The sequence below is a fragment of the Acyrthosiphon pisum genome, chromosome A1, assembly GCF_005508785.2.
Source record: "Acyrthosiphon pisum isolate AL4f chromosome A1, pea_aphid_22Mar2018_4r6ur, whole genome shotgun sequence".
Lineage (NCBI taxonomy): Eukaryota > Metazoa > Arthropoda > Insecta > Hemiptera > Aphididae > Acyrthosiphon > Acyrthosiphon pisum.
In genome coordinates, this window is record NC_042494.1 from 132,426,285 (window position 1) to 132,453,135 (window position 26,851).

Genomic DNA, 26,851 nt, shown 5'->3' on the forward strand with positions numbered 1-26,851 from the left:
AATGTATTAATACATTTTTATTTACTACTGAATAATTACAAAATAAACAAAATTTATAAGATAAATGGTTTGTTTGTGTCCGTGGCAACGACTTAAAACGATTCACTATAATTCTGTATTGAAATTTATAGAACGAATAATTTTATACGACGTCACTCATGGCAACCATTTATAAACAAAAATTTCGATCTCAAATCTCAAAATTCCCGTTGTAGCACCTACCGGGGTTGCTCCTCTCCCTTTTTTTAGTATTTGTTGTTATAGCATCTACGAAAATACATAATCTGTGAAAATTTCAATTTTCTAACTTTCGTGGTTAATGAAATACAGACTGGTGACAAACAGACGGACGGACGGACAGCCGAGCAAAAGTAAAAGGCTTCCGTAGGGAAACGTACGGAACCCTAAAAATAAACCAGCCTAGTTAATACTCGTATAATTAATAAATAAATAATGTTCGTAGTTAGTAGAGTGTATCGTCCCTTTCTGTTAACTATTCTTATGTTATACCTACATACCTTTTATTATACTTATTTTATATTTGATATTGTGTGTATTATTTCATCAAATTATGTGCTTTGGAGTGGATTGCAAATACTTGGTTTAAATAAAATAATTTTATCGCTAAGTTACTAAATTTTTATTTAACTTGCAATTTTTATAAGTTAAAAAAAATAAGATAATTTGCCCAGCCTCGGTAGAAGGTACCATGTATGTATAGGTACCACGCGCTATCTCTCATGTAACCGCAATGGCGAGCGATCGTCCCTGGGGTGCTGTCGTATAATGATCTTAATGCGGTACGATCAAATAGATGACGTTCAGTGAACCACGAAGTTGGGTGAAAAAAAAAATGCCTATCCACATGAAATATTACATCGAATCACCCGTTGCAAATATTTCATGTTATCGACTATCAAGACGATGGCACAACCGATCACCGATTATACAATATTTATTATAGTCGACCAATTTTTTTTTCCTAATAGAATTTCGAACGTTTTAAAAAAACAAAATTTTTTAAGATATCGGACAGTAATAATGTCTGCCCATCAACGTCTAATATGACATATTTCATTCCTACAATTTCAACCAAATCAACCGACTTTCCTCCTCTTTCTCATCATCATCCTGTTCATCTTCCTACTCATCACTCGACCTAATCTAGTTGGTAACATGATATATTTGTTAAAATAAAAATAAAAAACACACACTCGTTTTGTGAAGCATCTATGATGAAGTGAAAACACAATTCGAGTCCGACAATGCTCAGATCTGATGTACGTTTACAGTGGTCGTGGTGGTAGTGGTTGAGTGTTCCCAAATCAGACCGCTGTTGGTTGGAGTTTTCGAGCAGAGTTCCCGGTCGTCGGATGCACCGTTACCACCAGTACCACATCCACCGCCGCCGTTAGCCGCCGCCCCGTGCTGGTGGTCCAGACGGTCGCCGTCCCGGTTTTTGTGGTGATGATGGTGATGGTGATGTTGGTGATGGTGACGGCCGCGGTGAGACCGCTTGAAGTGGTCCGCGGACAACGAGGAACCGCCGGCCGCGGTGGCCAATTGCCTGCACTCGAACGCCGTCGCCCCGTTGCACGTGGCTTCGCTGTCATCCATGGCCGCATGGCCACCTCCGCCGCCGCCACCGCCCGGGCCTCCGCGGCCGTCAGTGGCAAAGTGCCAGCCACACATCCACACACCCCGAGGGAAGAACAGCTTGAAGAACAGCCGCTTGAACTTCTCGCCGAATATCACGTAGATGACGAAGTTGACGGACGAGTTGATCGTCACCAGCAGGTTGCTGACCTTGACCAGCTGGTCGACGGTGATGCCGTAGAACGCTTCCACCACGTTCGATATGAGTGCCCACACGTTGCACAGCAGGAACACGACCACCACGCACAGCAGCATGGTGGCCAGCCCGATCTCCTTCTTCTGCAGCCGCGATAGCCGCTGCCGCTCTCGGTTGGCCCTCCTCACCTGCAACACCACCGCCGGTCAAGACATTAATATACGATTAATAAATATTCTTTTGTCGGTGGGTCGGTGTTAACCAGGGTCACGGCGACGGTTAACACCAGTTAGCGGGCAAGTGGGATATTGTTGTGTGTCGGAAGGATATTCGGAGTGCGTTCAAAAAAAAGTGTGAGTGTATAGGCCCCGTAAGCGTCCCAAATCAAAAATTAGTTTTATACTTCATAGCAACTCATGGCCTGCGTCTCAGTTTAAATTAATTACTTTATTGTGTACATTAAATGAATTAATTATATTCCCTCAGGGTGCACCACGAGGAGTTAACACCTGGTGTTTAACACCCACGTCCCCCTCCCAAACATTTGTTTTTTAATTTTAAAATAAAGTATTATTCTTCATTTACGTTTTTATCGCGCCTGTCATTTATTAATTCCTATCTAAACTGCAATAATATAACACCAATGGAATAATAATATTGTGTTATAAATTTATCAGTAGCTACGCGTTATGTCAAACAATAACCTAACCGAATTATTGTTTTATTTTCTTACAAAAGATGTGTAATAAAGACTACAGCGCGCTGCAGCGTCTTGACATGATATTTGATATAAATAATACCACAATTCACGAGAACATTTATTTTATTTTTTTTTGTTATTTCCGATAATATCAAAAGATTTTTTTCACGATCATTGATATATTAAATGTTCATATAACCTATCCTAACTTAACCGAGAGAGAACATAAATACAAAGGAATATGATGTATTCCTACGCCACAAGTACGTCTACAATGGCTATACGACTAAAACCATGATATTTAAAAGAAAAAAATGTGGGCAAGTAGATGTCGCTCTTCTGTATAGTAGGTTACAAGTGGGTCACTGTAATGAATGGTGTTACATTTGAATTCAATGATATAATATCATTGTATAAGAAAAATGATTCTGAGCAAAGATGGTCAGTTGACCTATGATATTACTATATTATGTATATTTAATGATATTATTGTGAAGAAAGTCATTTATATATATACATTTTTATATATTACCTATTTACGTGGATCCTTGTTTCAATTTTTCAATCTTTAGTTATAAAAGTTGAACATTTTATAAATGTTTAACTACAAAATAATTATTACATTTTGTCAAATTTGAACTTTAAATCCTTATAAAAAAAGTATTTATAATATTTTTCAATATCTAATGTAACAATATATCAGGAGCCTTGTATTAAATTTTCACACATTTTTACCCAACAAATAAGATTTTATTGATATTTATAGAAAAAAAAAACTAAAAAAAATGGAAAACTGACAATGCCCGTAAACAGCTCAAAAAGAGTCAAAATATTTTCAAAATTTTATGGTGTATAGATAATAAAGATATAAGCATTCAGTAAAATGTTCATGTATCTACAGTTATTCGTTTTTTAATAACAATAAAATAACAAAACCGCTACTTGAGAAATCGAGTGAATATCCAATTTGTAAAAATATGAACTTCAAAGGCTCATAAAAATTTAATTTGATTTGTTTGTAGACATTTTTTTTTTTGTGATAAAGGTAGATAAGCTTATAAGGAATAGTGTATTACATTTTCCAATCTTAGATTTAAAAAGAAAATTTTTTATGAATTCTCAACTCGAAATAATTTGCTAATTTTCGTGATTTTTCCGTATTTTGTCAATATTTGAACTTTAAATGCTTATAAAAAAAAAACTGTGACTAAGAATTTTTAATATGTTTCAAATGTCAATGTAACAATACAGTATGAGTCTTGTATTAAATTGCAAGTATTTATATCCAACAAATTAAGTTTTATTGACATTCATAGAATAAAAAAACTAATAAAATAGGAAACTGAAAATGTCCCTAAACAGTTCAAAACAAATCAAAACATTTTGATTGTATTTACGATAATTTGTTTTAGAGTTACACCAAAAGCCAAAATCGATTTTGTCAAAAACCGATTTTGCGTAAAAATTTCCGTTTTTCCTTAATTTTTATTTTGTTTTTCCGGGCGCTTTTGAAAACTATTGGGAATTTTTACCTCCTCAATACAACAACAATATTCACTTTCCCATCGAACAAGATACTGAAGTTGATAATACTGAATAATACTGAAGTATTATTTCGACTACTTATCGTGTACATAGACACAAAAAAAAAAATAAAAAAAAATAAAAAAATAATTTAAAAAAAACACACATTATTGTAAAATCAATACATTCATCGTTTCACTCAGAATGTAAAAAAAAAAAAGAAGTGAAAAATATTTTTATGTCTAGTAACAACAATGCATAACAATAAAACAATTTATTCTGAGCTTATATAGTAAAATGCCAAGTGGATAATTCTAAGTAAGTAGTAGACAAATTCTTATACTTTTAGATCAAAATTGATGGAGACTTGGAGAGCAAAACATTTAAACTTATTTGAATGGGAATAATATGGAAACGCGCGTATTCAAGTCATACGAGTTGACAACTCATTTCAATCGTATACGCTCAATCAAAAAATTATTAAATTTTCACACAAGCTACTGTGACCGCTCAGGCCTCAGATACAACTCAAAATCAATTAATTTTAACAGTTCACACCGTACGTAATAATATTTGATTTCAGCTGTCTTAACACTTTTGACTGATGTAGTACGCAACTAAAAATAAAATGTTTTGCATTTAATACGTTTGACACAAAATTTAAAATCATTCAATAAAAATAATAACATACTATAATATGGAACCTCTAAAATAAGGCTCAAATGTATAGTTTATGAAAAAACGATTTGATGTTTGAGCTCAGACATTTTAAAGGGTTCTATCTTCTATACCTATTGAATTTGAAACTAAAAACTTATTTATTTGCAAAAATACTTTATAAAAATATGCCTTTTTCAAATATTATGAAATACTTTTTTAAACCCGAAAAGTTCGACTTTTGGTCTTTTACAATATTTTAAGTAAATGCAAGACTGCCTTTATAGAAATATGGCTGAATTGAATACAAAAATTGATTTTAAGACACCCACATTCTATAATATGGCAGCATTGAATTTCATATTATGGCTGCAATATCACAAATAATAAAATTCAATACTACCAGAACTTTTAATATTGTTGTTTTGCACTCAACATAATGTCACACGATGATTAGTTTTTGTTTATTTTAAAATAATGCCAAAAATCGAAATTAGGCAATCTTGAATTTTTACTCCAGTGATTATTTTGATAAATTAAAACAAGTATACTGCCATAGGTAAAGTAAATATAATATGACTTTCTTGGTATGTAAATTAGCTAAAATTGAAACAATTCTATGCTGATATCTCTTTTAGTGGCTAATAAAGTTCGGAAAAGTTTGGAAAAAAAGTGGCTAAATTAAAAATGATATTGAATGTGGAATTTTTGCATTATATGGGGTTATTTTTTCATTATTCGAAAGAAATCATAACTCAAAATTCATAAATTTTAAGTTGTAGCAGTTTTGTTCTAGAGGTGATATATGATATTAATTCAAAATTTAATTTATCTCATAATATTAAATGCCTCGTTTTGTATTACATCCGTTAAAATACGTTTAATAATAATATTATGTAGCGTGTGCAGCGCGTTTATGTGATTGTTTAACACGGCAAAACAATTTGAATATATTTCAAATAATGAGTTATTTGTTTGCCTATGCGATACGCCGTGTTTTCAGAATATTATGCTATTATGGTATACAGGATCGGAATAACCAGAAATCGGATTTGTTATCTCGTTACGTTTCAGCATCGATCGTTTTTCCAATAGGTACATATTTAGGTGCTATTATTATAAAATTGAGGAAATAATTTACATCACATTAAAGAACCTTATTGCTCCAAACCTATGTAAGTGATGATAAACACATCATACATATTATTTAAATTTTGATTTTACAATAGCTTTTTTATAGCTTTTACTGTTCTATTTCCTTATAAAAATAAAGATATCAACATGATTGAATAATAAAATATTAAGAGTAAAATCTATATTATGTGACATATTATTGTCTAATCAGTAATGACTCTATTATTACATTAATACAAAAGTCGATTATTTTAATCCTAATTAATAGAAAATCAAATGAAACCGTAATGTCACTCTAAGTATTAAAATAAAAGTGTGCCTTAAAATCAGTGTTCGGACTTATCTAGATAAATTTATCTAGATGAATATCTAGATAATTATTTGTTCATCTTTTATCTTTTCTAGATAAATAGTTACAAGGTATCTAAACGTTCATCTTAGATAATTTTTTTACTAAGTTTAAATAAATTCATCTAGATACATTTTTTATTGATAAAAATCGCGAAATTGTACTAAATTTTTAAATATTTATACAGATTCTCAAACAAAGTTTATGGCTTATAAATATTGTAATTATTTTTATTTATATCATTATTATTATGTTCCTAGTGCCCAACTAAAATATATCAAAATTTATAACCATTTCAAAAATAATTGTATCTTTTTTTTTATCTAGATAAAAAAGTATTTATCTTTATATTTATCTAGATAAATACGAGTTAAGTTATCTTTTATCTCTATCTAGATACATTTGAGTTGCATTATCTTTATCTTTATCTAGATAAGAAAATACTTATTTAATCCAAACACTGCTTAAAATACACATATAGGAAAAATATTTGCGAAAACTGTAGTACCATCATTTATTACAGATACTAACACGATTTACGAACAAATTTCTTGAGAAAGCATAGACAATTTGTAGTTAAATAATGAAGTTTGAAAATACAATAATCTAATTGGAAATTGCACGTAGAAGTGCATGGTGTAGTTTTCAAATCATTTTGTATGATATAAACATAGTTATAGCCAATTTAACTTTAAAATTGTTGAAGAGTATTTCAACATTTTATTAGATAATATTCTCTGCGTCTCGCATTACAATCCGACAGTGGCGTATTTACGGGGATCAATCCTCCCCCATAGCCTGTATATAATATGCAAAATTTTTTGTAGTCCTAACCACGGTTAAAGATATAATGGTTACCCAACGAGCATGGAATAGTTGTCTTTAATATTACTCTCATGATAAGAACAATTCTGCAGCGCTCTTGACAGCAGTGGAATATTTATGTGCTATTGTACTATATTAATATAATAATATATTAATATTATTATCTCATATTAATATTATAGAGAATATTGCACTAAGTTGGTTCAACAGCTGATTCTCAAAGTAATTTCAATTGCAATGTGATATTGCTTGTGACATAGCCCGTCGGGTAACCATTATATCTTTAATCGTGGTCCTAACTTAAGGGCTAAGGCCTCTAGCTATAAAAGCGGGGCTACTGGATAAAATCGTGCCCCCCCCCCCCCCTGACAATAACCTAAATACTCCAATGCTATCCGACGCCTATGGTTACCAATAAACAAAAGAAAAAAATTAAAATAATTGACCAAGTATACAAAAAAAAAACTTTCAAAATAATTAAGGATGCTTATGAATAACTTAAAATGCAAAAAAAAAAAAGTAATTGAAAATATTAATTTCAATGTTAAAAACAAAGAATTCGAAAAACTAATTGATTTCGATTTCTGTGGATATTTTGTAGGAGTGTGTAAAATCTAAAAAGTGTGTGTCCGGGTATACGTTGCGAGCTCCGTGTACCAGGGTCTCATGCGCTACTCGCTACCGTTCTTCAATTTCGGTGCCAGTGATTGCGACGGTCGGAGGCGGCATTATATTATTAAAGGCTCTCTAGTTGTAGTCACTCGATCACAGCACATACGCTCCTATTACATGTGTCCCGAACGGCCTCCATCATGATTTCTATAACGTCGCAGAAACGTTCCTACAACGTCCCTGTAACGTTCCTACAACGTCAAATGAAACAACCGAGTAAAATACAAACCATCATGCCGTGACTCACGCGTCGTTTTCAGCAAACTATTTACAAATTATTTACTTTAATCATCCAAATTACGCACATTACGATAATAGACGATTCAACTAAATTCAAATAAATTCAGATAAATTCAAATACAATTTAAAAGTGGGTAAGTAGGTGTCAGGGAACGTGTTAAATTTGAATAATGATGAATTTTGTCAAAATACTACTAAAAAACGTGTGTCTCAAGCGACTCTCAGAAGATGAGAAAACATATATATATGAGCTTAGAAATATAGTTTTATTATGACGCATATTTTATATAAAAGTTACGAACAAATTTAATTAAAAAGAACATCGAACAAAATTACAAGTCCGAAAATATTACCTCCATAGAAAATTCGCTCTGCACGAATTCCGATCACGACGTACCTTCGTTCCATTCGGAAAAGTCTGAACGCCACATAGGATGTTTTCACTTCCAAAAAAATTATAATAATACTAATTTCTAATATTACTAATACTGCGAAAAAAAAAGAAAAAAATTATTGTAAAACTAAAATGTTCCCGAAATAATAAGGTATCAAGAAAAAATTAGTGATATCTCAACTAAAGAACTCCCGCCATACTCCGTGTTAAAGAAACGCATATATAGTGCTTATTATTATTATTACAATATAACACGTTACACATGTGAGCTTAAACTAGGTAGGTATTAAGATACAACGAAGGTGGATAATATAATAATTTAATACAATTTGCATACGTTTTGTCTCCCACATTATCGCGTTGATGGCATGTGTCGGAAATAGGTGTTTGAATTTCCAAAACACTGATAGTCTTTGTAGGAATAGAGGATTAGGTTAGGTGGGATCACTAACAAAAGGCACCAACTTGATTTTTGAAAATTCTGTTTACATCATTTTAATAGCGGTTTAGTTATCAATACGTTATTATTCATACTCATAAATAATAATTTAGGCACATCGACATCGTAAAGAAGCATACCTATCGAGAACTAAACAGTAAACAGTTCGAAATACAGGTAGGTGGTACTCAATATTTAGTGTTTATCAATGTATTTTTTACTTTTGATCTAAATATATCCTTTCAGTATATTTAGCTAAATTATTGAAACCAATAGGTCCTTTCAATATGATAAAATAAAGTGACGATAACCGAAGAAACTACTATAATATCACAATCGTTGATAACGTGAAAATACATTACATAATTATTACACACATTTATCGACTAGATAAAAAAGTTATTAATAATAGTATACCATAATATGATTATGATGTTGGTTTTGACATCACGTTAAATTCTTTTTTGTTCAACTAAATTTTCTTTCCCGAGAAACATAACAAATACCTACATTTAATTCAGAAAGTAAAGCTCTAAATATAGATAGAATACCTATTAAAAACATGTAATCACAACCAAAAGGTTCTAGCTGCAGAACTTTTTGGTCCTTAACAGAAATCGTTGACACTTTCGCTTTTCTTTCAACGTTAAGTCTTGCTTAGAACAAACCTAAATAATTACAAGGCTTAACGCAAAACTTAGTTAATATTTATATTCGGTGATAATTAAAAATCGTTCATTTTGAATGAAGACGTTAAAACAGTTTGAAGTTTAAACTTTCTCTCTTGAACAATTTGATATAATAATTATTGAGATAACGCATTTTGGTTTTTTGTTGATGATTTGTGTTTACATGAATATGTTTATGATGCGCCCGTAAAATATGCTTTAAATATCATACAAAAACGAATAATTTTTTTTCAAATATTATTCAATCGGTAGAAATCGTTTTCATAATAAATTATTTTTTTTTATATTATTATAGGCAGTGCATGAGTCTACTACCCAGTACCCGGTATGATAACATGTGGTTAAATACTTACACGGCTTAAATAAAACACGTATAACTTTCGGGTCAATGTCATAAGCCGTCGTCAAAGGAACCGGTGTCTGAGGAATATTTAATAAAAATGTTAATACCGACTGGCGATATTAATAGAATAATAATATTATAGTAACTTACATAATATGTAAGCATTGTTAGAATGTGCGCAGACGGTAAGCCACACCTATACCTTAATTCGGGTTTCGTTGCGGAAACAGCGGAGAGACTTGAAGTTTAACAGAACTATAATAATAATAATATTATCATCGGCATAAACGAACGCGGTTGGTAACGCGATATCTTCTTTGTCAGCTCTACATATTACATCCATTGTGTGTCACGGTTTACGGTCGGGAGTGAATTGTTGAAATACGTTCCTCGATAACTTCTCGAAATTTCGTAGGTAACTATTAAGTAGCCAAGTAGGTACTTATACAGAATCAGGTATATAGCGTATGAATAATCCGATTACAGACTTAAAACACCTCGCTAAGAATTTCCTTCGAAGATACAGTTCGATGCGCAAAAACCGACGTCGTAGTTATAATGTCCACTATACTATCGTTGTTTGACCGAGATCGATTTGTACAAACATACAACCGTAAGACGTATGAATGAATATATCTATAATTATGTTTGTTTTCATCGGTTTTTTCAAAATATATTGTCAGAACAGTTTACAAAGTATGACGACAGTAAATATTGGATGCCTATATACTATAGGAATATGTACCTATATTATGGACTTTGATCGTATGAAATTACGTGATGTAGCGAGGATTGCCCGAAGAATGATGTTCAGGACTTCAAGTTAGAATAATGATAGAAACGGTTTGTATTTATTTTTTTATCTGTATTAAAAAAAAAATAATAATAATAATAAACTTCATTATTTGCTTGACCGAAACATTCGTGCCGCCGATTTTGACAAAACAGTAATAACATATTGAGATAATAACTATAAAATATTATATTGTTCGACAACGTTTGCGTTTAACGCCAAAATATACTAACGGCACGGCCAATTTAAGTAAAAACCGTCATGTTCAATTAAATTAAATCACGGTGAGTGAAATTTTCATGCAAAAAGATTGAAAGCTTACACAGTTTTATTAATACGTTAAAAAGCTGTTGCTAATCTGTTTTCTTGTCACGTAAAAACTATTTTCTAAACCGACTAAACCCTATACTGGCGAAGAGCACAAGCGAACGTTCATGGCTTTATATTCGTACCACAGACAATTGCTTCAGAACAAGAAAAATCAAAATGCAATTCAAATGTCATTAGCATTATATATCCTGCATCTACGCAGTTTTGATTTGTGATTAAAACACAATTATTATAAAATTAAATTGTATCATTAACGGATAACGTTTTATTTAATATACTTAGATGAACACGGAGCACGTATAACTGCTACTCATTTGAGTGACATCTAAACATCAAACTGATCATTTTCAGAATAATTGTATTATTTATAAAATCAATAAAATAATGAAAATTCAAATAGTAATATTATGACACATTATTGTTTATTTTTATTCAGAGCGTATTACTACACGTATTACAATAATAATGTGTAACAGGAAAATCGTTCATTGCGCGTGTCCACTTTAGTCTTATATTTTTATTCCTCTTTGATCTGTGGACTGTGATTTAATATTTTCCGTTAGATACTTCTAATATATATAATAATATATTTATACTTCATTACCCGGTGGTGCTCGGGGACAAATGAATTCGGGATTGGAAATCCACCTGCGGCGGATATAAACAAGTTGCCTTTTTTGCAACCGCAATTGCAAGCAAAAATAGACGAATAGGATGTGGGTTGATTTTAATATTATTCATAGCGGGTAAGCTACCCTAAAATAACTGGTTAGGTCTATTATATAAACCTTTCTCGAGTCGTCCAAATAGGTCGAGTTTTTTTGATTCTATAAGCCTTAAGCACTTTTCCTTTTATAATATAATAACTGTTCCCCGTGTAAGTTCTATTCTCTATAATATTATACGACACCCGTCCGTGATCCAAAATAATAAGTGTACAAAATCTGTTATCAATTGGTCGAAAACTGTAGATTTGCATATCCGTCATATAGGTACTCATATTTTAGATATAACCCGCCTAATATGTATTTTCCTAAAGTTTTTGATAACCGATCGATCCATAGTTTCCGTTTTGTTTCTCTTGAATTAATATTCTCAATTTTATTTTTTTTAGTGGTCAAGATCAGTCGTATACTTTTTTTTTAGTATTTTAACCTCAACCATACTCTTTGCCTCTAATTTAATACAATATAACTATTAACTCAATCGTACAAATTTATAAAATACCTTTATTAGCTTAAATTACAAGCAGTGTTGAGACTTTTAAATTATATAGATAATTATTTAGTTATATTTTATCTTATCTAGATAAATAGTTACGTTTTATCTAAATAGTTGTCTAAGATAAAAAATTAATCCATCTAGATAAATTTATCTAGATAAATTCGTCTCTATACAAAAAAATGAAATACACTTTTTATTGTCAATTTACTTTTTTGATAATTAATACTTCAAATTTGAATTGTCGTCATCTCAGTAAAATAATTGTACGTTCATAATAATATTATATATAAGGTACCTATTATTTATTATTGATATTTTTGTTAGAGACCCAGCTTAGTGCTCAAATGAAAAATATACCTACATTTCATTGTTATCTTGTGTTGGTGACTCGTCAGCAGTAAATTAGTGGAAAAATATTTTAATGATTTAATTTATAACTTATAAGCTATATAAGTTATTTTTAGGTAGAGTAAGCTACTCAGTAGTCAGTCAGAGCTATATACCGCGTATTTAATTGTGTTTTCCTAGTCAACCAACTGCAATTGGTCTTGAATTTTTAATTACGTTTGGGTACGATTGATATTTTAAGTAATCGAAGCTATATATAAATCTTTATATAATTTTTATTTATCAGTAATAAACTAATAAGTAATAACTAATAAGTAATAACATTATATTTGTAACAGTGTACTTATATCATTTACCCAGAATTCTGCACAATTGAAATGCTGTTGTGTTGTAGACAGTGGCGTAATTACGGGGGGGATTTGGGTGTCGTATCCCCCCCCCCATGACCTTTTTTTTTTAAGACTGGTTAACTACATTTACCTATGTACTTCTTTATCTAATAATATATTTTTTTTATTATTGATATCAAATGCCTCGGCTAGCTGGCAGTTGTCCGATAAATGATAAGAGTGATAAGAGTATTATTTTTTCGTGGATCGACGACGCTCGATGATTATCAGATTATTTTATCTAGATTAAAGACTATCGTCCCATTGAAGTATTGAACAAAAAATAACTTAATAATGATTTGTACACTTAATCGGAATTTTCGTAGTGACTTTCCTAGTTTCGTCGTTATTCGGTAATCGAACATCGGTTTTAAGTTACAGTTACAATCAGCAATCGGCATTCGACTTTTATAGTTTTATAATTCATAATTTGATATTGTGATATAGGTACTGATATTAAATTAATCATTCGTGTGGAGTTTTGTTATTTAATTTTAATATTTACTATTTATGAATATATTGCACTGAAAGATGCTTATAATAAATAATTTTTTTTTTTTTTTTGGGGGGGGGGGCAAAATGTTAAAAAATGTCATCCCCCCCACAAAAATGACCAAATTACGCCACTGGTTGTAGATGCTTGAATAAATAATATTATAAATTAATTTTATACTAAGACTGTTGTAAAGGTTCATAATAACTAAAGTTTACTATGACGAGTTGTTTAAAATAGTTTTTTCTTGATATTATACCAAATTTTGAAAATGTATCCTTCTTCATGATAGTTATACCTTAGTTATTGATTAATTATAATGTTCACTGCTAACATTAATTTAAACATAAAGTCAGTGTTTATATAATATTGAAGTCCTAAGTAGTATCTAAGCTAAAGTCTAAAGTTAGACTTTATAGCAGGTATTAAAAAAAATTATCTTTTTTTTATCTAGATAAAAATGTATTTATCTTTAATCTTTATATAGATAGATTTGAATTTAGTTATGTTTTATCTTTATCTAGATACATTTTCATCATATTATCTTTATCTTTATCTAGATAAAAAAGTACTTATCTAATCCCAACACTGATTACAAGATACAATACAATAGAGAAAAATATTATATATTATTCCTATCGTAATAACTATTTTATTATCTGTAACCAAAGGAATATTTAACTACGCATTTAAATAAACAAAAAAAAAAATACTCGACACGAGTGAGCCGAAAGAAAATTTATGTGTGAGCCACCTTATGGTGATAAATAGGGGTTGGAAAATATAAAGTATATATACTCCCAGAGTCTCTGGGAATCCATTGATATAACTTCTATTGAAAATGGTCCAGTAGTTTCTGAGTCTATAAAGGGCAAAGAAACAGATAACATTCATTTTTATTTACAGGTTTATTCGCCAAACATGTGCACCCATTTTTCTTCAATATGCAGTTATAAAAAAATCTAATTTTTAACCATATTTTAAAATTCTTAAGATTTATTTTACTACTCAAAAAGTATTCTGTGGCTTGTGGATATGAACACTTTTGACTTTCAAATGAGAATCTCCCCCCCCCCTTCTTGTACTATAGAAATATGTATGTAATTATTTAGCAATTATTTTTTCTCAATATTATAATATATCAAAATCAACATTTTGAACGATTAGTTTTTGATTCACTTAACTCTGTGCACTATAAGGATAATACCAAGGTCCGTGATATCGGATTCGAAAGATAAAAGAACTATAGTGATTTGAAGTTGTTTGTATTAATCAACATTTATTGTTGGTAAGAAATGGTCAATGTAGAATAAATAATATATCTTATAGGTATTAAATCTGTTTATATTTTTGTAAAACCTTTTTTGAGGACTATTATATCCTTAGTATAAGCAATTTTATAACTGCTAAAAATCCACTCGTTCAAATCTTTAACTAGGTACATCAACAGTTTTAAAAAATTATCTACTAAATAATCTACAGTAAAAAATGAAAGTTTACATTTTAAAAATCATAGATTGTATCGCCACAGGACGTTCCTTAAAAAGTGCAAAAAAACCTCATGAATTTGTAAATATGGTCTTTAAATATATTTAAAAATTCCAAAAATAAAAATTAGAATAAATGAATCATTAAGGAAAAAAAGTAGGGACGAATCATCCTGTATATGAACTAAATAGACTATTGTTACATTCTTACATAATAATGTATCGCTGCATCGATTATGCAAACGTGTTTCGTCAAAAAACAATATCGGTGAATTTGCGACGTCTGTGCGTTATTGTGTTCGTTTTCGTCAATGGTTTTTATGTATTTATAATATTATTTTCATCTACCGTAATAGGTATATTAGGTGTATTAGGTATATCCATCGTATATTATCACAACACACGTTTGGTATCCCTAAGGGCTAAGGCACGAATAATTCACGATCAATTTAATCTCCGGTCAGTTAAATTTTCCAAATCAAATTAAAATCAATGGCATTATGATAACCCATAATACTAACTAATCTCATAGAATAACTGTCACTTATTTATTTCAAATTTAACTCGAACGAAAATCGTTATCGGAATCCTGGGACCGAATACTGTTCATAAAAACCGTAGTTATTATAGAGACTAATAAAAACGTGGGGTTATAAATATGAAATGAAAATAATTGAATTGTTTTCAATTATATTTATGAAAAAAAAAAATTACCGAGAACGACAACAACCATCCTGTGCTAAGACTAGAAATCGTAGGAAACCGCTACGCGTTCTTAAAATGCGTACCAGAGAAAATCGAATAGCGTTTGACAAGTCAGTTGAAAAATAATTAAGATGTTTTAAAATTAAAAAAGCGGGTAAGTGGATGTCGTTTTGGCTGTACAGTAGGTTAAAAGTGGGTCACTGTATAATGTATTGTATTAAATTTGAATTCAATGTTAATAATATCATAGAATTGTATACGAAAAACGATTCTGAGCGGAGACGGTTTGTCAGTCTAGATATTTTATATTGTTATTATATTTTATTATAGCCTTTAAGTTGAATTAACATTATATTAAATTACAACAAAATAACTAAAATCGTTATTTTTATTTTTATTCGTTTCTATGGGTGATAAACAAAGCGTTAGAAATTAAAATCCCATTTTTAGCGATTTTTTGTAATTTGTCGGTGGTTTTTCTCGCGGCATTAAATAACTATTTAGAAAATCAAAAAAATGACCTCTTTAATGTACCATCTTGATCCAATTTGCTAAAAGATAAGATGCGCTATGTTAAAATCGAAGCACTCCTTCTTGAAGAAATTTTATATACAGGATGAGAAAAAAAATAAAAATTAAACACCATTGTAAAACCACTAGATCCCTCACTCCACTCAGAATCTAAAACGTAGTTTTTATTTGACTTCTTTGTGAACTAAAAAGTAGAAAATAAATTATAATGCCCTTATCCCGGTTATAAGTGTGCTCAAATAAAACCAGGGGGGGGGGCGCAATATATATACTAACTTGATTTGTGAGTACAACTTATATATAGAAGTAAAATATGTAATGAAAGGAAATTAAAATTATAAAGAAGTTAACGACAATGTCATAACTGTTGAAATCAAGATTAAATAGTCAACAATAATTTTTTATTAATAAAAAGGTTTAAGATGATTAAGCAAGTAAAGCCCACTCGGTTTTTATTTGAGCACTCTTCAACAGTGGAAGTATCATCGTACTCAATATACCACGTTAAAATATCATGTAAAAAGCTATTATTTTTCGAATAATAATTACAAAATATGCGCGGGCGCCGGATCTCTTCCTCGCGGGTACTTACGAGTCACTTATAAAATATTATTAAACATAATTTAACCGCATGATAGTACCATAGGAGATACGTGTGTGTATATTTCAGCATCACGTGTCAGCCATACGATTTGAGTACATTAAGACGTCGTGTACCCACTCGTGTGCCAAGTGCAGCTTATTGTATATTATATTATGTATTATATTATTATTATTATACATTTACGGTTTACAATATTTTATCCGTCAGTTCTCTAAGAACACCGATCCGAGCGCTAACGCCATGTTATAATTTATAACCACACGAATATGATAATATATAATAATATTATGCACTCAAGACCCCGAAATACGGTTCGCACACGGGTTGATAATAAAAAAAAATCAAAATTAGGAGCGTTTCGATAAATTGTGCAGACGGTACCTATAACTACTGCAGCACAGATTCGGACTCGTCACTTTCAATGTTGCATAATAGGCGTTATTAAATTTTAACGTATTGTTGTCGATCACGCGTTTTCAAAGTTCAATATTGGAATATTATACTTCACTGAATCATCAGGACTAACACATAGGTGTTATTGGTACGCGTCAAGCTCGCCAAAATGGTCGCATAAACATTTATCATAAAGATAATATTATAATATTATGTCCGTATGACACTGTGTTACAATTTAATAATATATATTAGTACTTAGGTAGATACGTAAAAAAAAAAAAAAAATCGAAATTCGTTATAGGTGCTGCGCGTGGCAGTAAAATGCTGTGTTGTGACTTGTGAGTATGCGTAGGTATAAACGTAAAATAGCTAACTTTGGAAGGATATAATTTCCAAAATAATGATTTCTGCTAATATTGCACATTATCTCGTTTAAATACGTATTTAAAAAAAAATGTGGGTTCCTACACAGCATTTTAATATTTTCCAACTATGGTATAAATATTTTTAGGAAAACAATATAGTTGTCAAAATATTTGAGAAAGTTGCGTAAATAATAAGGAAATATTTTATTTGTATTTTTTGGCCAAGAAGTTCATTTTTGAAAAATATTTTGTAAAAAACATTAACAAAACATTTAAATCATATTTTTTTAAAAATATTTTCATGGAAACATTATAAAAATATTAAGTCAACATTTTTGTGCAATATTTTATTATTTTATGAGAATAAAATATTTATACAATATTATTAGTTACAATATTATTCATTATTCAAGCACTCCAAAATATTTTCAAAATATTATCATTTCCCAAATGCTGTGTGGTTAAAGTGAATTTGTTACAAAATTATATTTTATATTAAGATATTCAGATATTCTATTGTGGGTTACAGTAATTGGTACTATTTAATTATTTTAAGTCAATTACTACATCCATCACTGACTAAAATTATCAAACCACAATGATTCATACTATTATAGGCCAAGTAGAGTAACCAACTAGGTTCTTCACTTTGGAGTAACATATCAATATATCATATTGGATTTAGTTTGGTAAGTATAACATTGCCATGTATGGAGGTCAAATGGTATCCTAAAGAAAGCTCTGGAAGGAAAAATCAATGGAAAAAGACCTAGGGGTCGCCCTAGACAGCGCTGGATAGACAGGGTTAAAGAAGATGTAAACAAGTGTGCTCAGGGATTAACCTTAGAAGACAGTATTGACAGAGATAGTTGGAAAAAAGTAGTAGAGGCGGTGAAAATCCTTCAAGGACAGTAAAAGCTGAAGAAGAAGAAGAAGAAGTATAAAATTGCTAAATTATAGTATCTAATAAAACAAAAATTAAGCTTTTAAGTTAACAAAATCATAAAAAAAATATATTTTAGTGCCTCCTGAACAATTTTATTATTGATGGTTACAACATACAACAATTGGCCTATTAGTCGACGCTAATATTATTATAGTAAGAGACGCCCGATAAGACGTATCAACCATTTTTTAAACTAACAACCAACTAACATATTATCGAGTTGGGTATCATTGGCCGTATGGTTGATATTATAATGTTATACAGTTTGTTTTGTTGTGTAGAAACAATTAGTCTGTTGATAAATCAACAGAACCTATCTTTACTTGTGAGATACAATGTCTACATATTTCACTAAAGGTATGATAATTTTCACGAAAATTAAATGCTTTAATGTAGGTATAGGGTCGTATTATAATAGCTGTATCTATATTTTATCTTGCGCTGATGCAACAAAACAGTGCGATGCACATAATATTTTCAGCTATCGCAATTTATTTGAAAGGAGACCCGTTTCGACTGTATGTACACGTAAAGTGCGATGGCGAAAACTAATTGTCTGAAATAATTCACCGGACTAGAAGAATACGGTTTAAAATGTAGGTATAATAAATAGTTAGTGGCGTTCGTATTTACTTGACATTTGCCTTTTAATTTTCTTTTCACAGCATTAAATCGTGTTTTAATACGATCTTACACTCTGACTAGCATAGATTTTTTTTTAATTTTCTTAAAAACTTTGAACTTTTAAAATCAAAATTTTTTAATAGTGATTTTTATAAGTTTTTAAAAATGTTATGTATTAGCAGCTCGATGGATTTTTTTTTATTTGCTTCTATAGTGCATGACACTATTATAAAAACTTGATAGCTTAATTTAGATTTAATGATTTTGTGCACCTCACTGCATGCATGACCAACTTCGGCTGATTTAATTTAATCAAAACGTTCGGGGGAATGTGTACCCACGTTTCTATATAATGTCTTTAAAAATTATACAATACTATACTGCCTGCATTAATTGGGTAATATGAAACGAATATGGTGAATAACAATTGATTGCATATTTATATTTTGTACTCAATATTGATGAATTTATAATTAGGAGTATTCACATTTTTGTAGACACTAATATAAGCATTTTCAACTAAAAAAATAATTTGTAAATTTACATTTTCAATATTATATATTTAAGGTAAGAACAACTTACGAGGAAATTTGCACTATGAAAGTTGTTTAAGCTATTTTATTAAGGAACAAGAACTTTATCATAAGTACTTATTTCAAAAAAATAAAACTAAAAAATGTCAAGAATTTCAAATTTCTACTATAAACAACACTAAAATACGTAAAATGTTTTAAAAACTATTTCATGTCTAGGAAATTCTAATATAAACTAATATAAATATTTGATGAAAAATTCAAACATTGAAAGTTAGAAGTTTATTTTTTTATTACTTCAAACAAATAAAATTTATTTTTATCAAACAATAGGAAATATTAAAATATATCAGTTATTCCCTAATTTTTTTATTGTATCTAACGGTGATATTGAAAAGAACATGGACATTAGTTTATTACTTTTGACCCTCTTTAGTTAAATCCAACTTTCTACCAGAAACCACTCTCAAAGTTATTTTAAAAGTTATTTTAGCATTTATAAAAAGTGTTTTCAAAAAAAGATTCCTATAGCAATATAAAAATATCGAAAATACGATGATAAAATTATTTTTAGATTATGCATTTGATTTAAATTTTAATGATACTAGGTATGGACTTAAAAATAGTATAGTCTGATAATATTATTGTTATATAATATCATAATACGCGGTAATCACCTACCAAAAAAAAAAAAACGTATATTTAAATAAATAAAACATTTTTCTGAGAAATTGAGATTATTACTTATCACACAGTGTCTGCCGAAAACCGTTTTTCGTATGGCAACGACTGATCGTTGAATTAAAATTGTACAGATCTATGCGGTGACTAATTCAATTACGAGGTACACACAAATTCACTTTACTGCAGAGCAGCTTCCCAGGATTTTGTTTTACTTCTTAAATATTTGTCAACTCAGCGTAACCAATATTGTCTATGAGCCTTTTTGTTAAAATAAACAAAATCAAATATATTTTTCATCTCTATACTTAAATATTTAAATAATATTTCTGTGTTCATCGATTTTTTGAAATTACTTTCTATAGTTATATTTTAATAGCAAATAAGAACTAATGTATATATATTTTGGTACGTACAGTCAGAAGTCACATACTAAATTATATTTGGATTGGGATTCTATGGGGTGTGTAGAATTGTACCGGTATACAGCATTAGAAAATTGACAAAAATGCTTTCAAATATAGTGAAAAATAATGTCTCTTTTAGTGCACGAATATATAGTTTTTGAACCTCTAAATGACTACTGCGTCAGTCCTCTGTGGCGCCCTAAACGATGATATGCCATAATATTTTTTATTTATATTAACCGACAAATGGTTTTAACTTAATAAGATTTTAAATGAATACGAAGGTGACGAAATATAGAACTATAATTTATTTATACGTATATTGTTAATCTGATTATTAAATTAACGTTTGAATCAAAATTCAGAAGATGTACATTCATTTTACTCATAGTAGGTATTTTGTTCACGTTTGTTATAAAAAGTTACACAAATGTGGATTTTTAAAAACAAAATGAAATTAACTGAATCGTTTTTAATTATATTTACCATAATAGCATATTAGATCGAAAATTTACTTTTTGAAGCTATAATGGGATAAGAAAAGTTATCCACAGAAGCCCATATGTTTTCATAGTTAATTTTAACATGACTTTTATCCGATTTAATGTTAATTATACCCTATTAGTATATTTTATTACACTCAAGTAGCAAATTGGAAAACTTTATTGAATAAAATTGTTGAAGCTTATGTTCATATTATAATAACAATACAATGATCGTATTTAATTAATTAATTTTTTTTTCTATACATATGATTATACGAGTTTCAGTCTTATATTTTCCTAATTAAATAATCATAGCTTATAAACATTTAATTAAAACATTTACAATTAAATCGGTAGTTTTAGTGACCAAATTTCCAAATGTAAAAGTATAAAAATAATAATAAATTATAATTAAGTACTTACCTATGTCTTATACAATATTTATTTAATAATTTATAAGACCTACAGTCAGTGTTGAGTTCAGATAGCAAAAATAACATGTACATAAATATTAGAATAGTAGCTAAATTAATATCTAGATTAGTATGAAGATAATATATTCAATTTTTATCTAGATAAATTATATGTAGATAAAACTTTTTTATCTAGATGTTTAAATTATAATACCTAGTTAATTTTTATTAATGCTTGACATGTTATTGGATTCTTGGTTTAGTAATTTATTTATGGAAGCAAATCAAGAAGGGTTATTTTGTATCAAAAATATATTAATGAATAAATATAAGACATACAGTATAAATTTCAATGTATGACAAATATATCTACCCCAAAATCATGGTTTAATTAGGTACTAATTAGTAATTAGTAATTACTCCTTTACAGACGAGTGCCTTACTGCTATTGTTATTATTAATTCGCTATCGAACATTAAATTATTGTTATCTAAAAATTGTGGTAACAGCATACAATACAATATTATTGCGATTGCCAGAAATATTATTATTTTGTACTCTTATAGATTGTATTGTAATAATATTATAATTTATAACATTTTATGTAAAATGACTAAATGAGTTAACTATTCTTGAAAAAAACACATCCATTACACAACAAAGTTTATCTAGATATTTATGCAGATTTCCGTAATTTAAATCTTAGATACCAATTAAATACTATTTTTTTTATTTATCTAGATAAGATGAAGATACTTAATTTGAATCTAGATAATTTATCTAGAAAAATTTGTCTAGATATCACTCAACACTGCCTACAGTCATAATTTAGGAATTTTCGAAAACATTTTTTATTACATAATTTATGTAGATTTTGCGTAAATTAGTTATAAATATTTAATATCAATATGAGCAGAGTTGTGGACCACAATTTTTTAGGATACCGCTGTGCCACTCTATTCTGCTTATCTAAACTTTAAATATCTAAATTACTAATCTTTCAAAATTTGATTTATTTTGATACAAATACTCTAAAAATGTATTCTATTTTGATTTATGAAATTATGATTTATAAGTTGGTGACGTTGTCAATCATAAAAATTAAAAACTTAAAAATAAAAAAAATTCAAGAAATGCTATTTTGCAATGATATTTATTTAAATAAAATGTTTTTAACAAAATTAAATATATTTGAAATTACGAATGTAAAATCTTAAATGGGTCACATTGTACGTATCAATTTTGTTAAAACAATATTGTATTAGTTTTATATTTCATAAATAGAGGACATAATATTATATATTGTTTATAAATAGTATATAATATTTATGTAATATCTACACGTCATACTCGAACGTCTGAGAAATAATTAAACTTCAGACTCGTAATTCTCGGTCAATTGACTTTTAGATATAAAATTCTAAGACAGTTATTAAAGTCAGGCTATAAATGTAACCCACTAACTGCAGAGACCATATTTTATTAGAATATTATATTATGTAAACCATTTGTTGGTACTGAACTCTGTGATGTCAAATGTTGGAGACTATTCTCGGAAATTTATCAGAAACTGAATCGATGTTCTTTGTAAATCCACTCAAACCGCAACGATTCGATCTGTCTGGACTACAGTTGCAGTTGTAAAATGAAGAAAATGTATACGAATATATTATTGTTATATTCAAAATCAAGGAAATTTAAGAAAAAAAATATTTGCTATCCTTCGACGAACCGAAGAATAACACATTTCACTACATAATATGGTAAACGAAAAATATATTATCATTATTATTTAGCTCGAAACCATAACAATTTTCTATATTTAGACATCTCGTATTATTATAATGCACTGACGTCTGACGCAACGATTATATTATTATTAAGCATACACAAATTTATTTTTTTTTTTTATCAATAATATACAATGAATGTCTCATTACACATTCTGAAAAAATTATATTCGATCGAATATAATATTACAATAGCAGTATAATAGGAACTCATACAAAAACATTTTTCACACTAAAATGTGCTTGAAAATTACTCGTAATTCAATGATTTCGTTTTTCAAAATCGTGTTTGACGCGGTTACCTCTTACAAATACTGTGAAAATAATAAATAATATTATTTTTTTACATGACAATTATCGGTGGTAAGTGTTCTTATGTATATGGTATATTCGTATGCATCTCAACACTTCGGGGTTGCATATTTCTCTTTTAAGGCACTTTTATGCAGCAAAATTGCCTATTCAAAACGCCGTCAAAAGTACGATAAAAAATGATGTGCTCCGGAGAAAAGAGAGGATTCGATTTTTTTTTTTATCCATTTGTCTTTCTTTTTCAATGTATTCAAAGACATGCACTCGAAAAATGTTTTTATAGATAATAATATAGAGTTTGTTTATTTTTTTCGTCAACGACAAAAGGGTACCCTTTTGGCCGGAAAATCGGTATTGCAAACCAAAGTTTAAAACTGGGAAACCTACGCGTCATTCATTTTAAAATAATCGCCAAAACCCTGAAAAGTTTAAACCCGGGTAGGTATTTATAATATCAAGTAAATCCAATACCACAATAAAATGCTAAGCATTAAAATTAATCCGGGTATTATGATGGTATAAACGACGCCAATATTGTTAAGAAATATTTATCGGTGAAATAAGCAAAAAACGTTATTATGACATGTCATTACGATTTAATTATATCACGAACCCATGTCTTATGGAAAACAGTCGTTGAAGTATGAGAATACAGTTCCAACGACATAAAAAAACCAACAACGTTTGTATGTACATAATATAGTGTATAGCATAAGAAAATAAACCAAACAAAAACATTTAGTAATATAATTATTTATTAAATATTTTTCTAAACGTTTATTTCATTTTGAACGCAGTGCTCGAGATCTCACGAAATATTACAATCAGTTGTAAGTAAATAGAAAAAAAAATCTTTGAAACCTAATTAAAAAACAAACTTTTGATTTCAAGTGTATTACCTATCTGTTATTAAAATGGATAAAAAAAATTAAAAATACCATTAACTAATTGTACCAACCATTGCATAGGCCACTTGGAAAATTAAGATTTTAGATCACTTGTATAACTGTGTTGTTATTCTATTTTATTATTTTGGACCTCGAGGCGGTTATTATTTGAATGAGTTAAGTTCAGTTTAATTAAAAGTCATTGAGTCGTTTAGAAAATGAACAATACAAGGGAAAAAAATATCATTCCTTCTATTTTCTATAAGTGATAAACTTGACTAGATTAAATAGTTATATACAACTTTATTATTTACTATGCATAGTGGTAATTATAACTAGATAAATATTCGCTGTTTTTTGTAAGATAAATTCAATTTTATAAGACAAATAGATCAAATCTTATGTTTTTCATGTTCAAACATTTAATGCAATACATAATATTACTATATAGGTATATTTTTGTTCACAACTATTGTATATACTAATTTTAATTTAATATAATATAATATTTCAATAGATATAGCATTTTTAGATGGCACTTAATTCTGTATAATTTTAAAAATTAAAAAAAAAATAACTTAAATAGGATATTTTTCTAAGCTTGTCAAAAAACATTTTATTCAATTGATTTTTAATCTTTATCCATAATGTATTAAATGTATTTATCTATACGTCTAAAGTTTGTTTTATTTAGATTTTCACTGAATCTAGGAGGATAATTTTTATGAATAAAATAAAAAAATAGTTTATACTGAATAATCTCGTGATTTTTATGGATGAATTATATCTGTGTTGAGATATCAAATATAATATAATGTTTATAATCATAACCAATCTCAATAAAAAAAAATTGTTTGAAGTACTATTTTTTAAAACGGTCGATACAATAATTCCTTAATTTCTTAAACTTTTTTTATTTCACAAATAATAAGGTGCAAATATGGTGTAATCTTTGTGCAGTTGCAATGTGCATAATGCATGTTTATCTAAAGAATCTAAAGATCGCAGTCTACAATAATATTTATGAGTAACTGTTAAATGTATTACAGTAATAATCATTTTGATTTAAAAATGTAAATGTTATGTAAATGAAAGTATTATTTTAAATATATTATACTAAATACCGGAACACCTACAACAATCAAACATTTACTAACAGAATGGTTAAAATACGAAGGTTTCAGAAAAGAAAATGGTTTACCTGAGACACTATCCGAAATCCTGGGACCCTGTGAAGAAGCGAATATCAAAGTTTTACATTTTTTTAAATGTCAAAATTATATAATATAATTTAGAAAATTATTAAAAAAAAAAAAATGTGATCACATAATTGTACACTAATAACCATAGTCATTGAATCGTTTTGTTCAATAAAATGATACTATAGATACGCATCATAATGTTCTTAACTGACAAGTGCTGATTAGCTACAAAATTAATGATAAAATACATTTTATACAATGTTGAATTTTTATCCTAGTAACTAGGTTAGGTTATAATAGAAAATTAAAAAAACAATGTAATTTAATAACAAACAATGCTATTTAATAGTACACACAATTTATCGTTGTCAAATTATCATTTTCCTATTTATGGTTTTTCTAGTGCATATAGGTATATTATTGAAAGATGTGGACTTGCCTAGGGTTTTGTACATAAAATGTAAATGTATATTCAAGTATTTACTTATTATCAAGTAAAAAAAAAAAGAATAATGACTTAAAATCAGTAACCAGCTAGTATAATTAATGATTGTCAACATGAATAATTTTTAATTATTAAATAATAATTTGAACTGATTTTACCAACATGTAGTATAATACTGTTCATGTTCATTATTTTGACACGGATTCGTACAAATTTTTGATCATAAAATATAATATTTAATATTGTTATCACGCAGAAAATATATGATAGAAATAATATATTAGCTGCAAAAAGTCCGGACGTGCCTTATTTTTGACCATAAAATATTAATGGAAGTTAATCCATTTGCACGTTATTTCCGTAAACAACGATCGTGACAATTAAAAAATGATTTTCAAGAAAAGTGGACTTTTCTTACTTGCCTGGTTGTTGCAGTGAGTCCTTCAGTTCTAAAAACTTTGATCCAAAATATCGATTTAGGTTGCAAAACAACAAATAAGTAATGAATTGCTTATAGCATGTATTGCATATTTTTAACGGATAAAAAAAATAATGTAAAACTTTTGCGCATTATATAGTTGAATAATATAATAATGTTCGGACAGTGTCATAATGCCGTTAATGTGCGTTTCAATAACATTTTGTACCTCAAAGTTATTCAATTACTGCCGAGCGAAATTGCCAAACTTTCAGGTTGAGTTCT

The 26,851-nt window shown here is 28.8% G+C and overlaps 1 protein-coding gene across 1 annotated transcript in view; it reads right to left on the reverse strand.

The window, feature by feature from the left end:
- Nucleotides 1-211: 211 nt before the first annotated feature.
- LOC100165084 (FMRFamide receptor) overlaps nt 212-26,851 on the reverse strand; it is a 150,608-nt gene continuing 123,968 nt past the window's right edge. The window contains exon 4 of the mRNA XM_029488353.1: nt 212-1,980. Coding sequence (XP_029344213.1) covers nt 1,270-1,980 — 711 coding nt within the window. The 3' untranslated portion in view covers nt 212-1,269. The remainder of the gene's footprint in view (nt 1,981-26,851) is intronic.